At 41.6% G+C, this 12,777-nt stretch overlaps 1 protein-coding gene across 2 annotated transcripts in view; it reads right to left on the reverse strand.

Annotated features, from left to right (window-relative positions):
• The window catches only part of dyrk1a.L (dual specificity tyrosine-(Y)-phosphorylation regulated kinase 1A L homeolog), a 61,496-nt gene that overhangs the window by 17,328 nt on the left and 31,391 nt on the right, over positions 1-12,777 (reverse strand). For both annotated transcript variants that reach the window (XM_041581545.1, XM_018245895.2), the window contains exon 3: positions 132-331. In XM_041581545.1, the coding sequence (XP_041437479.1) occupies positions 132-331 (200 nt within the window). The remainder of the gene's footprint in view (positions 1-131; positions 332-12,777) is intronic.

Below are 12,777 nucleotides of genomic sequence, written 5' to 3' on the forward strand. Positions count from 1 at the left end.
AAAGTTCATTTGAAGTTGAACAACCCCTTTAAATACTCTCTGAGATTGGATGCATAAAAAGACCTGTCATCAGCAAAGCCACAAAAGCTTACAATCTAGGGCACGTGGCAAGATAACAGCGAATGTAATACCTGGTTAGGCAGCGGTTGCTGAATCTGGTCGTTAAATGGTAAGGCAGATGCTTGTTGGTCGTTTAGGTTCTGCTGACGGCGGTCGCTGAACTGCTGATGTGAATGGGACGTTTGTCCAGCCATCTGAAGGCCGGCAGCATGGAATGAAAAGGATGGTGCAAGCCGGACAGATGATGGTTTGCATGCTGAAGTCTCTCCTCCTATAGAGAAAGGGCACAATAGTCAATAATCAAATGAAAATTGAACAAGGCGTTAGAGATATTGCTATGGGAATACTTTATTTGTATTGCAATTACATCTTACTATACACACCGTACTATTCATATTTTGAAACAATGCTATGATAAATACTATTGTAGCTGTCAAGGGAAAAAACGTTTTTTTATTTTAAAACACATCAGTTAATAGTGCTGCTCCTGCAGAATTCTGCACTGAAATCCGTTTCCCAAATGAGCAAAACCCATTTTTTTATATTAAATTTTGAAATCTGATATGGGGCTAGACATATTGTCAGTTTCCCAGCTGCCCCCAGTCATGTGACTTGTGCTCTGATAAACTTCAGTCACTCTTTACTGCTGTACTGCAAGTTGGAGTGATATCACCCCCTCCCTCCCCCAGCAGCCTAACAACAGAACAATGGGAAGGTAACCAGATAGCAGCTCCCTAACACAAGATAACAGCTGCCTGGTAGATCTAAGAACAGCACTCAATAGTAAAATCCAGGTCCCAATGAGACACATTCAGTTACATTGAGTAGTAGAAACAACAGCCTGCCAGAAAGCAGTTCCATCCGAAAGTGCTGGCTCTTTCTGAAAGCACATGACGAGGCAAAATGACCTGAGATGCACCTACACACCAATATTACAACTAAAAAATACACTTGTTGGTTCAGGAATTAAGTTTTACATTGTAGAGTGAATTATTTGCAGTGTAAACAGTGTCATTGAGAAATAAAAACTACACCATAAAAATCATGACAGAATCCCTTTAAGGAGAGTCTCAGCCTGACCCTATTGGTAGAGCAACTTGTAGCCGCCAGTATTCTATTAACTGTCAGGCACAAATGTTTCCTCCTGTACAGACAGAACCAAGTATTGTACCTGGCAGAGATGGGCAAATGACACATGGCTAACCCCATTCCCTCATATCTTCACACTAGCAACACACCAAAATAACATTTTCTTTTCCTGCTGATCTACCAACTAGGCACTAGGTGGCAATATAGTACAATAATAAAAGTTTAAAAGGCTAAGGAAAGGGAATGCGCAAATGCACAGAAACACAAATGTTCATCTAATTTGGGGTGAATACAGAAAAAAAAAACATAAATGTAACGCACAGTCAAACTTAAAGGAACTGTTCAGTATAAAAATAAAAAATGGTTAAATAGATAGGCTGTGCAAAATAAAAATATTTCTAATATAGTTATTTAGCCAAAAATGTAATGTATAAAGGCTGGAGTGACTGGATGTGTAACATAATAGCCAGAACACTACTTCCTGCTTTGCAGCTGTCTTGGTTTTAACTGATTGGTTAAAGGAATTAAAAGAATTGTTCAATATATAAATAAAAACTGGTTAAATAGATAGGCTGTGCAAAATAAAAAATGTTTCTAATATAGTTAGTTAAGCAAAAATGTAATGTATAAAGGCTGGAGTGACTGGATGTGTAACATAATAGCCAGAACACTACTTCCTGCTTTGCAGCTCTCTTGGTTTCCACTGATTGGTTACCAGGCAGTAACCAATCAGTGACTTGAGGGAGGGGGGGGCACATGGGACATAACTGTTGCTTTTGAATCTGAGCTGAATGCTGAGGATCAATTACAAACTCACTGAACAGTTATGTCCCATCTGGCCCCCCTTTAAGTCACTGACTAAAGGTGGCCATACACGGGCCGATAAAAGCTGCCGACAGACCATGTCGGCAGCTTATTGGCCCGTGTATGGGGCCCCCCCGACGGGCTTCACCAATCTCGATCGGATGGGACAGAAAATCCAGTCGGATCGCGGCCGCATCTATTCGTTGATGCAGTCCCGCGATCCGACCGCCCGTTTGGGCATCGTTAGGATCCGATCATTGGGCCCTAGGGCCCACGATCGAATCAGCCCGATATTGCCCACCTCAAGGTGGGCATATCGGAGGGAGATCCGCTCGTTTGGCGACATCGCCAAACGAGCGGATCTCTCCATGTATGGGCACCTTAACTCAGAGTTAAGGTGGCCATACACGGGCCGATAAAAGCTGCCGACAGACCAAGTCGGCAGCTTATTGGCCCGTGTATGGGGGCCCCCGACGGGCTTCCCCGATCGAGATCTGGCCGAAAGTCGGCCAGATCTCGATCGGATGGGGTTAAAAATCCCGTCGGATCGCGGCCGCATCTGTTCGTTGATGCGGTCCCGCGATCCGACCGCCCGTTTGGCGAACGCTAGGATCCGATCGTTGGGCCCTAGGGCCAACGATCGGATCAGCCCGATATTGCCCACCTCAAGGTGGGCATATCGGAGGGAGATCCGCTCGTTTGGCGACATCGCCAAACGAGCGGATCTATCCGTGTATGGCCACCTTTAGACAGCTGAAAAACAGGAAGTAGTGTTCTGTTCTGTTCCACATCCATGGTCCAAATTACCCTAGCAACCAAATTGCTGAAATTGCAAACTGGAGAGCTGCTGAATAAAAAGCTAAATAACTGAAAAACCACAAATAATAAAACATGAAAACCAAATGCAAATTGTCTCAGAATATCACTCTCTACATCATACTAAAAGTTAATTGAAAAGTAAACAAACCCTTTAAAGTTATATATAAATGTAATTGCTATTGAGAGAAGTGTCTGTCTGTCCTGATCTGCTCTCTGCAAGCAATGTAGTGAGTTTTGAGTCTGTGAATATGCCCAATAAATGCCACTGATTGTTGTTATATGTAACGGGGGGAGATACATGCATGCATTGCTCTTACACAATCTACTTGCTGGCACAGATGCTTTAGTTGCCATGGTGAGTTCCATCTGTCCTAACTAGCCTTACCTTCACTTACCCCTTCCCTACTCACTGTCATTCCCCAATCTGATCTGCTTCTCGCACATACACAACAGTCACACATAAATACATAAATAATAATGGGCACTGAGGGGTTGTTCTGTGACCATATAAAGGCACAAGGCTGCAGGCTGAGTTATACAGGGAACTCTGAGTATCACTCATGTATTATAAGGGATAATGTACCCCCTACTGTAAATGATAAGGATATTAGAAGTCACTGAGGGGTTGTTCTGTGACCATATAAAGGCACAAGGCTACAGGCTGAGTTATACAGGGAACTCTGAGTATCACTCATGTATTATAAGGGATAATGTACCCCCTACTGTAAATGATAAGGATATTAGAAGTCACTGAGGGGTTGTTCTGTGACCATATAAAGGCACAAGGCTGCAGGCTGAGTTATACAGGGAACTCTGAGTATCACTCATGTATTATAAGGGATAATGTACCCCCTACTGTAAATGATAAGGATATTAGAAGTCACTGAGGGGTTGTTCTGTGACCATATAAAGGCACAAGGCTGCAGGCTGAGTTATACAGGGAACTCTGAGTATCACTCATGTATTATAAGGGATAATGTACCCCTACTGTAAATGATAAGGATATTAGAAGTCACTGAGGGGTTGTTCTGTGACCATATAAAGGCACAAGGCTGCAGGCTGAGTTATACAGGGAACTCTGAGTATCACTCATGTATTATAAGGGATAATGTACCCCCTACTGTAAATGATAAGGATATTAGAAGTCACTGAGGGGTTTTTCTGTGACCATACAGTTATACGGATCAGACAACACCAAGGTGAACACTGTCATAGTTTACAAAAGTGAGCACATTATTTTTAATAATAAGCAAGTCACGTGACAAATCCATTACTAAGCAGAGACTGATGACATCACTAAATCAAGGACACATTTAATATATTATAAAGTTGTAAACAAAACGAAATTAATTAACAGGACTAAAAACAACTTAATAATGACCCATAATAAGGTACTTAAAAAAAAAAGTTCTCTGAAATCACCCAGTGTGCCACTGCCCTCAGAGGCCTGAGATACTATTTTAAATAGAATTAGAGCAATATGGCAGCTCCCAGCTACACCAATCAAAGTATGCATTTCACTTATGATTAAGGCTGTGCAGCTGAATAAGTGAAGCATCACTGGACGTATGAACAGATTCTCCGTTCAAAACAATCAATAGATTAAGCAGTCATGGGCAACAGCAGGACTAATTAGCATCCCACTGACGACTTAAAGGGACAGTATCATCTTACAACTGATATCCAAGCGCAAAGTGTAGTTAATTTGAGGGAGGCTCATACAGGTATGGGACCTAGGGGATTTCTGGATAACGGATCTTTCGATGATTTGGATCTTCATACCTTAAATCTACTAGAAAATCATTTAAACATTAAATAAACCCAATAGGCTGGTTTTGCCTCCAATAAGGATTAATTATATCTTAGTTGGGATCAAGTACAAGATACTGTTTTATTATTACACAAAAAAGGAAAATCATTTTACGGCCTTTCCATAATTCTGAGCTTTTTGGATAATGGGTTTCCGGATAGTATATCCCTTACCTGTACTGACAAGCTGAAGAAAAGCACTGAAAAAGAAATGCCAACCCACGTAATTCTTAAAATGTACTTTTAGTTTGTATGGACAGTAACAGGATTCTGCATTAATCAGTCTTAGCTGGGTCCTAGGGGTTAATTAACCTAGCAACCAGGAAGCACGTTTGATTTCTCAATGATATATGAGACGGCCTGAAAAGACAACCACTCACTGACAATAAGAAAAATCATGAAAATGAAGCCATGTTGTTTTGGGTCACCAGGGTCCATTTTCAGCTGAAGGCAAAATAAAATAAAAAATGAAGATCAACTCAAAATTACTTGGAGCAGGTCCAAGTACAAGGCACTTCAAATGAATGTAAATATAAATGTTCCCTTTTGCTCCCTTCTATTTTTAAGAGCTCTGCAGAATTTGTACAACGTTACCATTTTATTATAAATCGTCCCTCAAACATGCGGCATGAGATACAAACAGTCCAGTACAGAGACGGAGCGGAGAGTTGCCGGGCAGACTACAGAGACTACAGAGTAGAAAAAGAAAGCAACGTTCTGATTTGTGGAGCTGCCTTAACAACACACAGTGGCTTTAGGCGAGTGATTGGAAACCAACCGGTTATTCAATTGGAGCTCCCATCATCTCACCTGCAGCTAAATGCAATTATAGGGGCTGGGCCTGGAAGGCAGATCATTTAGGACAATTTTGTAGGGGAGCAAAACACTTGGAATCATCCCTCCATTTAACAGAATGACAATGTCTGGACATCGCTGGGGGACTATGGGCTAAACTGTTAGGCCAGCGCATGGGTCCAGACTGGTATACAGACATCTGGAAGGTAGCACATACTGTCATCTGCCTCCCTTGAATACACCTGCCTCCCAGAATACACCTGCCTCCCAGAATACATCTGCCTCCCAGACTACACTTGCCTCCCAGACTACACCTGCCTCCCAGAATTCACCTCCCTCTCAAAATACACCTGCCTCCCAAAATACATCTGCCTCCCAAAAAACATCTGCCTCCCAGAATACACCTGCCTCCCAGAATACACCTGCCTCCCAGAATACACCTTCCTCCCAGACTTCACCTGCCTCCCAGAATACACCTGCCTCCCAAAAAACATCTGCCTCCCAAATTACACTTGCCTCCCAAAAAACATCTGCCTCCCAAAAAATATCTGCCTCCCAGAATACACCTGCCTCCCAGAATACACCTGCCTCCCAGAATACACCTGCCTCCCAGAATACATCACTCCACATTTAAAACGGACAAGGGGACCATTTGCTTCCTAAAGAGTTCTCTGATTTATTCAGATTTATTATTGAGTCATCCCTCACCCTATTGGTGGCACGTGGTTAACAGTGGGCTGATTTTAGCAGAGAGATATTTTAGAAGACTCGGTTCTGACATCTGGAATTATGAGGGGCCCATGCTACTAATTGGACTTTACATATGCAAATTAGGATTCGGTTTGGTATTCAGCCGAATCTCTCCAAAATAGTGGATTTGGTGCATCCCTAGGCTTTTTTCAACCCAACTTAACTATGTAAGTTAACAGGGCCTTTCCCGAGTGTGGCCCAATTACTGGTCACAAGAGCCATCTGGGTTTGGGGCCTTGCCAACAAATAAAATGGGGGCACCAATAAAAATGGAAAAAAGGCCCTTACATGCAAAGCCTTAGCCAAGCCCCTGATCCACCCAGTCACTCCTCAATTATGTCCAAACTCCACCTATAATTTTCCCAAATCCTGTCCACCATCCCATAAGCCCTACCCCATTCATTTCAGGGCCTGTGACTGTAGTACCACTGTGATTGCAGCACTCAACAATAACACATGCCGCTTGTACTACGAGCAGAAATAAGGCAGCAGGTCTCCAAGTACCCCACTAATACATTCATGCCCCCAGCAACAACAAGACTCAGTACAAATTTATATTTTTAATGTTTTTATTGTTATCCTACAAACTACTGTCTCAGTATTGAAACAAGGCAGGGCAATTGGGAATGTGGAAAAGGCAGAAAGCAGCAGTGAAGGGACAAGTGTGGCCTGTGAGACTGGGAATGGGAGCAGAGTACTGGGACTGATACAGTGAAACTAAACATTATTCTCTATGAATATCCCTTAGACAAAGGGGTTGCACCTGATGAACCAGTGTCTTTTTCCAACTAGATTACTGTGTAACAGACATTGCTTTATCAGCCGTAGTTCCAGGAATATGTAGGACATCAAGTCTTCACCCAAAGACTTGCTCTAATTGACCTTGAGGATGGGGCTCTGGGAGTATTTAGGGCAGAAAATAGGCTTTTTACCCATCTACTGTATGTCCCTAACTGGCCCTCAGGCTGCCCCCACCCCCTGCCAAGGCTCGGTGCCCCCCTAGGAAACCACTGGTAGAGAAACAAAGCATTGTCAGGAAAATAAAGGGGATCCTACTTAGAAATATGTTCTATGTTCGCACCTCATTGAAGAGAAAAAGGTATCCTATAAACCTGGTGTAAATAATAGTATTATTATGGGTACGATAAAGCAGAAGTCATGTTAACTTGCCCTTGAGCCTGGGCAGCAATGGAATGGTTAAATGTGAGTGGGCCTGGAGGGAGTTAAAGTGCTAAATAATAATGAAGAATGTGAGATGGAGCAGACAAAAAGCATGTGACTGCAGACTAAAATTATCCGCTGGAGCCAACCCCAGTGCCCACCTGTTGCAGCGCCAGCACATGGCTTACTTGGATTTTCATTCCCCCACCCCTAAATATTTGTATCATGCAGTAAGACATTCCAGGGCTTGCATTAGGCTCCACTCATGGGAGAAGGGATGTGAGAGGAGCTGGGGGGGGGGGCTGCATTTGTCCAATAGCAGGAGCAGCACTGGCAACTAGCAGGGAAAGGGTTAATGTGGGTTCAGCTCCTGCCTCTGTGTCAGGTTCAAGTCCAAGCAAAAGCCGGTGGGTGCGCCATCAAATTAAAGGCAAAATATTAGCGAAATGGATATTAGTAGCATTAAATACTGCCGGATAAAGGGTATTAAATCGGCCAATTAAACCCTTGTTGGTAGTTTTGTTCGGAGGGACTGTGCTGCCTGCAGTGAGTAGCAACTGCTGCAGATCATTAAATACTCATTTATCAACGTCTCTCTCGCCAGGCAACACAATGCAGAAGCACGGCATAGAGAAGCAGCAGCAGCAGCAGCCGGCAACCCAGCAACAGCGGCTCATTAGCATAGCCTACCGCTAAGTCACTCGCCTGCCATTGGAAGGCGGCGGGGAAAGCCCGGCCAATCAAAAGAGGCTATGCAAATAGGATGCTCGAGTTGCCAGGGCAGAGCAGCTTTCCCGGCTGCCCAATAGGAAAACAAACAATAAACAAGAAATGAAAATTGAGCTCTGTCACATTTTCAAGTCGTCGTTAACACTTTTAAGATTAATGGGGGGCTCTATATTTTGTATGTGTGTGTCGTGTGTGTGTATGTCAGTGTGTGTGTCTGTGTCAGTGTGTGTGTGTCAGTGTGTGTGTGTGTGTGTCTGTGTCAGTGTGGGTGTGTGTGTGTGTGTCAGTATGTGTGTATCAGTGTGTGTGTGTCAGTGTGTGTGTGTGTGTGTCTGTGTCAGTGTTGGTGGGTGTCAGTGTGGGTGTGTGTCAGTGTATATGTTGTGTGTGTGTGTGTGTGTATCAGTGTGTGTGTGTGTGTGTATCAGTGTGTGTGTGTGTGTGTATCAGTGTGTGTGTATCCAGTGGTGTGTGTGTGTTGTGTGTGTGTATCTAGTGTGTGTGTGGTGTGTGTGTGTCGTGTGTGTGGTGTATCAAGCTGGTGTGTGTATCAAGTGTGTGTGTGTGTGTGTGTATCAGTGTGTGGTGTGTGTGTATCAGTGTGTGTGTGTGTGTATTCAGTGTGGTGTGGTGTGTGGTGTGTGTGTGTGTGTGTATCAGGGTGTGTATCCATGTGTGTGTGTGTGTGTGGTGTATCAGTGGTGTGTGTGTGTATCCAGTGTGTGTGTGTATGTCAGTGTGTGTTGTGTGTGTGTGTGTATCAGTGTGTGGTGTGATGTGTGTGTATCAGTGTGTGTTGTGTGTGGTATCAGTGGTGTGTGCTGGTGTGTGTGTGTGTTCAGTGTGTGTGTGTTTATCAGTGTGTGTGTGTGTGTGTGTGTGTTGTGTATCAGTGTGTGTACAGTGTGTGTGTGTGTGGTGGTGTGTGTATCAGTGTGTGTATCAGTGTGTGTGTGTGTGTGTGTGGTGTGTGTGTGTATCAGTGTGTGTGTGTTGTATCAGTGTGGTGTGTGTGTGTGGTCAGTTGTGCAGTGTGTGGTGTGTGTATCAGTGTGTGTGTGTGTGTGTGTGTGTGTGTGTGTGTGTGTGTGTGTGTGTGTATCTGTGTGTGTGTGTGTATCAGTGTGTGTGTGTGTGTGTGTGTGTGTATCAGTGTGTGTGTGTGTGTGTGTGTGTGTATCAGTGTGTGTGTTGGGGGGGAGAGAATGTGGCTGCAAGTGAAAGGCATTACAGTGAGGTTGGTGCTGGAGAGGAATGGGGAGAGGACGATGCAGAGATCATACAGGGGACAGAGCAAGAAATCCTACATTAGAACTTATAGGGCACTATTAACCCCATCATATCTGGTAAGGAGTGAAAGTTTCCAAGGTGCCTAAGGAACAGAATGTGTTACATGAGCCTGTGCTAAGCAGGAGGGGGGGCAGCTCTCTCAGTCAGAATTCCAGAATCAGCACCCGGGATCTCCCTGCTGCTTCATGAACCCCCCAGTACAACAGATCAAGCAATAAACTGTGCCTATTTACTATCAGTACAGGGGAAACACAAACATGGGGCCAAATGGAAGAAATATTGTGTCTGTTTTATTATGATCCGTTCCTTTATCATCTCATAGGAGCTTACAATCTAATCTAATTTCCCCAACACCAGCGTACAAACCCACTTTCACCTGCCAGGGAACAACTCTGAGCACCTGAATGAGCCCCACACAGACAGACAGACAGACTCCATGATGGGACAAACTCTGCTCCCAAGTTGGGGAATCAATAGGATGATGCACAGCTGCAAGCCTGCAAACAACTCCCCAATAAACACTTACAGGCACATTTATCAAAAGTCGAATTTCGAATTCATGCAAGTTGTTAAAAACTCCCCTAAACGCCCATCAATTCAAACAGTCGAAACTTATTTAAAAAAACAAAAAACGAATGTTTAAAATTCGGATGAATCAAATAACCCCAAAACAAATTCAATTTGAAAAACTTGATTACAGGTTTTCCTCCAAAAAAAAAACCTTAAATGTCATGAATGCTGTAAACAACTCCAAATAGATCCCTTGGCGTCTCCCATTGACTCAAACAGCAATTCGTCAGGTTTTAGGTGGCGCATAGTCGAATTCGAATTCTTAAAGGGGAAGATTATAATAAATCTCAAAAATCAAATTTTTTAAAAAACTCGAATCGAATTTGAATAACTCCCTAGTCAAATTTGACAGTTTCGATAATTAAAAAATTGGAAAATTCTAATTTCCAATTCGACCCTTGATAAATCTGCCCCATAGTAACCAGCCCGCTGTCCTGGCTGCTATATATAGTGAATAAAGTAAATTATAAGGATATTAGAAGTTACCGAGGAGTTTCATGGAACTCCGAGGTAACTTCTAATATCCTTATATTTTGCAACAGGGGGTACTTTATTTATTATAATACACAAGTTTCAGTGAGTCATGTGACAGAAATGACATCAGAACTCACCGTTTATAACTGATGACATCAGAACTCACCGTTTATAAGGATATCATTTACTTTTGGCTTTTGTGTATTATATAGTGAATAAAGTACCCCCTCTTGTAAAATATAAGGATATTATAAGTTACCGAGGAGTTTCATGACCATATAAAAACACGAGGCTGAAGGCTGATTGTTTTTATACAGGTCAAGGAACGAGGTAACTTCTAATATCCTCATATTTTGCAACTGGGGGTTCTTTATTTATTATAATGCACAAGTTTCAGAAAATAGAAGTAGAAAATCACCAGCACAACAGGATATTTCTAGCAGGGAAACCCTTGCTCATTTATTTGCGGATGCAACGTTTTGGGGCGTACCCCTTTGTCAAGCATTGTAAATCATGAGACAGAAATGACATCAGAACTCACCGTTTATGACTGATGACATCAGAACTCACCGATTATAAGGATATCATTTCCAGGATATTCATGGCATTTGTGTATTATACAGTGAATAAAGTAGCCCCTCTTGTAAAATATAAAATATAAAAACACGAGGCCTGTTTTTTTAGGTCATGGAACTCCGAGGTAATTTCTAATATCCTCATATCTTGCAACTGGGGGTACTTTATTTATTATAATACACAAATTTCAGTGAGTCATGTGACAGAAATGACATCAGAACTCACCGTTTATAACCGATGACATCAGAACTCATCGTTTATAAGGATATAATTTACAAGATATTCGTGGCTTTTGTGTATTATATAGTGAATAAAGTACCCCCTTTTGTAAAATATAGGGATATTATAAGTTACCGAGGAGTTTCATGACCATATAAAAACACGAGGCTGAAGGCCAAGTGTTTTTATACAGGTCATGGAACTCCGAGGTAACTTCTAATATCCTCATATTTTACAACTGGGGGTACTTTATTTATTATAATACACAAATTTTAGTAAGTCATGTGACAGAAATTACATCACTACTCACCGTTTATAACTGATGACATCACTACTCACCGTTTATAAGGATATAATTTACAGGATATTCATGGCTTTTGTGTATTATAGTGAAATAATACCTGGAAGCACAGGCTTCCCAAGCACCGTCATCAGAATTAATCGCCAGTAATATTAACCAGGAGGTTGTAGAGAATGTAACGGAATAAATATGAGCAATGATCATGAAATGTATATGTGAGGTCAATAATGGTGGACCCAAACTCTGCCGTTCCACACGGAGATAGAACTAGTTGCTTATAGGGCTAAACCAACCCATAACCAGAGCATGCCATGGTCGCAGCACAAACATGAACAGAGAAAATGTATGGCAAGGACTGGTAAAACTCGAAGAGGCAGATTTATCAAGGGTCAAATTGAAAATTCGAATTAGAATTTTAGAGGTTCTATGGCCAAAACTGTCTTTTTAAACAGTTTTTTTTTAAAAAAAAATTCAAATTAGATTTTCGAGATTTATCATACACTAGCCCTTTAAGAATTCAAATACTGCCTAATTGCTGTTTTAGTCAATGGGAGACATCCTAGAATCAATTTTGAGTTGTTTGCAGCCTTCCTGACATTTTTTGGAGAAAAAACTTGAATCGAGTTTTTAAAACTCTATTTGAATTTGAACTCGATTTGAGTTTTAGGGTCGATCCTATTCACCCAAGTTTGGGAAATTTGAAAATTTTAATAAATTTTGAGTTCATTTGGCCTTTGATAAATGTGCCTCTAAAAGTGCAAAAAAACAAAAAATACAAAAACAGGAGCAAGAAGTAATGGAATTACTTGCACCATGGAAAGGTTTAGGTTTACAGCACCATACCTTAAAGGGAATCTCAACCCTAAAAAATAATTTTTTGCTGAATAAAAGAAAACATAATTCTGAGTAACTTTGCAATATACATTCGATACAATATTCCTAAGTTATTTGTATATATATTGCTATTTAAAGCAGTGGCTATTTGTCCCTGTCTGCTCTTTCCTGATGTCTAAGACTTTTGATACAATGTAAGACAAGGCAGCTGATTAACCTGTGTTTGCTGGGGTATTAAGACTTTTGCAACATTGTTTAAAAAGTAACAACCAGCAGCTAAGCAAATGCTTTCAATAACAAATGTTTTTTCAAATAACATTAAATAGCTAGAAATTTTTAATCAATGTATATTGGAAAGTTGCTAAGAATTATGTTTTCTTTTATTGGGTACATTTTATTATGCGGTTGACTTGCCCTTTAAACTCCTAGCCTGGTTGCTATGATCAGTGTCTCTAGGTACCAGCTAATGGTTAAAATGCAGAATTAGTAATTATTTT

The sequence above is a fragment of the Xenopus laevis genome, chromosome 2L (assembly GCF_017654675.1).
Source record: "Xenopus laevis strain J_2021 chromosome 2L, Xenopus_laevis_v10.1, whole genome shotgun sequence".
Classification (NCBI taxonomy): Eukaryota; Metazoa; Chordata; class Amphibia; order Anura; family Pipidae; genus Xenopus; species Xenopus laevis.